This window comes from Anopheles aquasalis, chromosome X (assembly GCF_943734665.1).
Source record: "Anopheles aquasalis chromosome X, idAnoAquaMG_Q_19, whole genome shotgun sequence".
NCBI classification, from domain to species: domain Eukaryota; kingdom Metazoa; phylum Arthropoda; class Insecta; order Diptera; family Culicidae; genus Anopheles; species Anopheles aquasalis.
This window is the reverse complement of record NC_064876.1, coordinates 3,975,443-3,980,442: the sequence shown is the minus strand read 5'-3', so window position 1 is coordinate 3,980,442 and position 5,000 is coordinate 3,975,443. Positions and strand designations below refer to the sequence as shown.

At 44.1% G+C, this 5,000-nt stretch overlaps 3 protein-coding genes across 10 annotated transcripts in view; 2 read left to right on the top strand and 1 right to left on the bottom strand.

The window, feature by feature from the left end:
• LOC126581299 (neuropathy target esterase sws) overlaps positions 1–2,390 on the bottom strand; it is a 7,209-nt gene extending 4,819 nt beyond the window's left edge. For both annotated transcript variants that reach the window (XM_050244860.1, XM_050244868.1), the window contains exons 1-8: positions 2,153–2,390; positions 1,952–2,064; positions 1,771–1,849; positions 1,171–1,694; positions 897–1,103; positions 502–834; positions 196–428; positions 1–131 (exon numbers count right to left, since the gene is read on the bottom strand). The exon at positions 1–131 is cut by the window's left edge and continues 872 nt beyond it. In XM_050244860.1, coding sequence (XP_050100817.1) covers positions 1–131; positions 196–428; positions 502–834; positions 897–1,103; positions 1,171–1,694; positions 1,771–1,849; positions 1,952–2,044 — 1,600 coding nt within the window. In that variant the 5' untranslated portion in view covers positions 2,045–2,064; positions 2,153–2,390. The remainder of the gene's footprint in view (positions 132–195; positions 429–501; positions 835–896; positions 1,104–1,170; positions 1,695–1,770; positions 1,850–1,951; positions 2,065–2,152) is intronic.
• Positions 1–5,000, top strand: part of LOC126581325 (uncharacterized) — a 46,388-nt gene that overhangs the window by 8,339 nt on the left and 33,049 nt on the right. Inside the window, exon 6 of one of the 7 annotated variants that reach the window (XM_050244959.1) lies at positions 4,349–4,649. The exons of the other annotated variants lie outside the window; for them this stretch is intronic. The gene's annotated coding sequence lies outside the window, so the exon portion shown is untranslated. Of the gene's footprint in view, positions 1–4,348; positions 4,650–5,000 lie in introns of those variants that run through there. 7 annotated transcript variants of the gene reach the window in all.
• On the top strand, positions 3,192–4,541 carry LOC126575915 (uncharacterized). The gene is made up of 2 exons (XM_050236966.1): positions 3,192–3,649; positions 4,124–4,541. The coding sequence occupies exons 1-2, from the start codon at positions 3,192–3,194 to the stop codon at positions 4,539–4,541; spliced, it is 876 nt and encodes a 291-aa protein (XP_050092923.1).

The window sequence follows — 5,000 nt, the reverse complement described above, 5'->3', positions numbered from 1 at the left end:
GATACACGGCTCGACCCGATTCGATGAAGTTCCAATCTAGTGCAAAATCACATTGTCGCACAAGAGGTGACAGCCGTTTCACGACGCTTTTTGCTATATCCAGCACTACCGCAGGTCGTCGGCGCATAATGCTGAAAACGATTCCCAAATGCGATTAGTGCAATGTGGTAAGGTGGTGTGGTGCCAAGTTCTTACCCGTAAACTACTTCCTTGTTTAGAAGGGCAACGCGGGAATTATACTTCGCCTTGATCGTGTACAAACTGCTCTCGCCGGTTAACACGGCCAATCCACCAACCAAATCCCCCGGATGGATTGTGATCGAATGTGCTTCAATATTATCTGGCATTTTGTCGAACTCTTTCATTTCTTTTTGGGGAATCTGAGCCAACCATAGTCCTCCAGTGATGACGAAAATCAGCACCACATCCTATGCACGGACATATGAGGAACGGTAAAACTTTGTTCAAGTGGCACCGTCTGCCGTAGCAAAAACAACAAACCTCTAGCACGCCTTGCTGAATAAGTATTGTTCCTTGAACAACTTCTTTTATCAAAACATTTTTCTCGATCGTTCCGCGTTCGGACTCGTTAAGGCCTAGTTCCTGTAACAAACGGTCAACCACTACTGCCTTCAAGACAGTTTGCTCAACTGGTTCAGAAGGTACGAAAGACGGCCGAGCGCCTGGTGGACTGTCGGATAAATCGGCTAACATATCCGGCCGAAGTTCGACCAGCGAGTGCGATTGCACCTGATCGGACGGCACCCGGCGATGGCCAGGGCTGAGGGTTTTTATCTCAGTTTTCAGCGCTATTTTCTTACGTTGTGACGAACACTGCAACGGAAAAAGGCTGCAGTTGGGGTAAAAATAAAAACAAACAATCATTGGCAACTTGCCTGGATATGCTCCGTGCTGAGCCCAAGGCAATTGTGCAAAGCTGTTATAGTGACCCGTTGCAGTCGTACCATGATGACCTGTACAACGCGCACCAGAAGGTCTGGATACTCGTCGAACACTTGCTTGAAGGCAGACATTGGCAAACGGATCACTTGCGATCGTTCCGTGGCACGTGCTGTAATCGTTTTGTACTGGCTGGTGTTACCCTGTTGACCGATGAAGGTTGTTAGGATGAGAATGTACGACTGCATTGTGACTTAACCATTCTCTCACCAAAAGTACATCAATGAAGCTCAGCAGGGATGTTACATATTCGCCAGGGCGCACCACCTTCAGTGTGATGACAGAGCAGTCCGGATTGTTGAGATAAACGGTTACCAGGCCAGTCTGCACAATGTACATGCTGTCGTCCGGATCGCCCACTTTGATGAGACTCTCGCCGGACATAAGATCGATCACCTCGGTGTGTTTGCACAGTTTGAGGAACACCGGCGTATCGAAGTGGCCGAATATGCGAATCGATTGTAGCATATACATAGCATCAGGCGGTACACGATCATTGCCATCCGACGCCACCTCCAGGTATTCTGCGGGAGGCTCGTTCGACTCGAGCAAGTTTTTCGAGAAGCGCATAACGGGCCTACGTTTTTTGCCCACTCGAGAGTAAGACCTAACTTTGCGAATGATTCGGCGACCGTAGAACATTATTCTATCCCTCTTTCTAAAGCGTTGTGGTGATTCAAAGGTGCGCTTTGACTCCATCTGGGCCAACAACAGCGCCTGTCGTTCCAGCCGTTCTTTAATGAATAGTTGGAATGTAATATTAATCTTAGGTCATTGTAACTGGGATGCATGCGATTACGCTATACACACTTTTACGTGATTGTCGCCACCAGTACACTATGATTACCAGTGTTCCAAACACCAAACAATAAGTGAGCGTCCACGTATACTGTTAAGCAGGGATGGAAGGAAACAGACCCATTTAGCCGTTCGAAGTCATTGTAGAAATCAAAATCGCACATGCTAGATCGTTGCGAAACATCAAACTTACGTGCAGTTCTTCGGTGATCATAGTATACCATGAGTCCCAGAGCATCGTGCCATAATCGGCATACGATTTCTTCACTAGACCAACAATATCCATCTCGGGTGTCCTATTCCTAGCTACAATAGATGAATTCAAAAGGAACAACGATACAATCATGCATAGAGGAACTGTATCACCCTTATTTTCGCTGCTTTTACGACTTACTGTACTGCCAAATTGTTTATATAAATTATTCAAGCACTGCCACTGCCTCATGCCAGCGACATGAGAGAGGGGGGGGGGGGGGGCGTTACAAAAAAGGAAGGGAAAAGGCTTGGTTCTGCACAAACTCGACTATCCGCTGTTTCCGAGCGGCGGCCTAGAGTAGCCTAACTATAATGATTTTAAAGTAAAACAGAATAAATTAGACTAAGTTTGTTAACTGCTGTCGTGCCAGACCGTCCTCAATCACAAACACAACAACACACATGACAGTTGGACAAAGCAATCAGAAAAGAAGGCAAGAACAATGCGAAAGAGGGACAGCTGATTATGCTCGGTTGCCATTTATAAAAGGGCCAGTAAAAGCAAGCGTAAACAAAGCACCCACATAGCACATACCGAAATGAAGAGAAGAAAGTCTTAAAATATTGGAAAAGTTTTTTCATAAATCAACTAATCTCGTCGATTTATGATTTCTGCGACCAAAAACACGAATGTAATTGCATTTGACGTTTGCGTAACTTTTACGCGTTTATGCCTGCCACACGAAGCGTAAACTTTTCACGTAAACGCTTCGTCTACCTCCGGCTAAATAGCTAAATTATTCGCCTATCTCCCACAACGGAATGATAATACAATCAACGATTCAAATCAAATTCTTACAGCAGAATAGCATCACTATTCTGCTATGACGTTGTATGACTATTCTGCTATGATTTGTATGTAATTCTACTGTAGAACAGGCAGCTTTGTTCAGTTACTGCTTCATAACTAACCCTTCAGTAACACCGCAGATCGAAAAGGTTCCTGAACGGTGAGCGAGCAGACGAAAGTAAACGATTTGTGCTTCTTTGCGATTTGTGCTTCTGGTGAAAGGAAAACTGTGTAGAAAATGTCGTCAGATCGTAAAATAATCAAAGCCACACGTAGGAAGAAAGAAGATTTCATCAACTATTATCTACCCGAAGAGGAAAGCAAGCATTATTTGGAGCTATTTCAACACTTCGATTTCATTTGTTGTTTTCCTTAACAGGTTCTCTGTATGATTTTCGACAAACTGGATCTCGAAACCGTGAAAAACGCGGCTGCAACATGCCAGAGATGGCACGACATCATATTTTCGACCGGATATGTAAAGAGATTTGTATTCCAAATGAACATAAAATATGGCAACGAAGCAAGCACACAGATGCATATAAAGGAGATTGTAGCTATGGTGGCAAACTCTCAACGGCGCTATCGACACCTATACTGGGACTCTGGACAACTATTAATGGGGCCGTCTAATGGATATTCAAATTTGTGGCAGGCTATTCATCCGAAAGTTACGACACATCTCTATTCATTAGATATTTCCTATGTGAATACTTTCGATTTCTTTTCCTTGATAGCTGATGCGCTACCGATGATGTCGGCGCTCCGATCGCTTACGATAATGTCCAACGCACGGAAATTCCGTGCTCAGGATCCCATAATAACTCTCCGTAGCGATAATCTGAAGTATTTAGATATATTTTGCTGGTACAAATTCCGACTGGATATGCCACATTTGACTTCATTTGAAGGTAGACTTTACGGATTGTCGCTTCCTGACGGCATCCGGGAGGCATCCGCAGTAAGAAGCCTGAAGGATTTTACGGTCTACTCGAACACTTTCGAAGATTTAAATGAACAGAACAAATCGATGCTCCTATCCATTTTTCGTCAGGCTAGACTGGAAAAAATTCGGTATTTTACACTAGAGAGTGAGATCTTCTCTCTAATTTGTGAAACATGTATAACACTGCGAGAACTTCACCTTAAACCTCACTATTCAGTTGTTTTAGATATAGAGAATCTTGCAAACCTCCCGCATCTTCGTAAACTTGTAATCAAACACTGTTCAATGGACATTGACATATCGATGATAAATCAGTTGGAGGAACTGCATCTGATCGATTTAGAAAACGTTGTAAAAATCCCTACCTCCGTCAGGAAGCTTCTGGTGGATGTCTCGACGGATAACGAACTAAACATGAGTCAGTCAATCCTTAGCTGCAGTACTCAATTGAAAGAACTGGTAGTGGATATTTATGAGGAGGATGAATATTTAAAATGCCATGCACCGCGTCGTATAATGCAAACTTTACCACATTTAAAACAACTTAAAAAACTCAAGTTTATTAATGGACGTTTCTGGGAATCAAATTTCCTCCGCAGGGGCGCTCCCATGCATACTCTGCACCAGCTGCATTTCGTGGAATCGAACGTTGAGTCCAATCGTTTTAAGCAGATCAAGCAAATATTTCCCAACTTAAAGGAGCTAATTTTTACAAAATGCGATAGTTGGCACGAAATACACGACAGAGGTTCGGAAACACCGTCTTCTACGGAGTCGGATCAAGACGAATAATTAGATGCAGCGTTTAAACCTAATAGTGCACTTATGGAACGTAGATGGAATCAGATGCGTGTATGAATTGAAGTATTTCGCAATAAATGAAGTGAGTTCCTACATTAACGTTTTGGTTAAAAATTTTGGTGTGTATCCCACCCCCCGGGGGGGGCCTTCTATCCTACTTGAATGATGGAGGACTCGAAGCTGTGATCCGCTGGCCTAGCTGCTCCATGCGTCATACGATGAGCACCAGGCATTGTCCATGTAAAAATTAAATTGGGCGGACCGTGTTACGTTACCCACACCCAACCGATTGCCGCCCAAGAAATGAAGCACGCCGAGCAGGGTGCCTACCTTCGGATTAGGACATAGGTGCAGGCAGAGTGCCAGGTTCGTTCGAGGGCTGACGCAAATCACCGGAGGAAGAGAAAAGCAAATCGGAATGTAACCGCACTATGGTATGTTTGCTTCTGT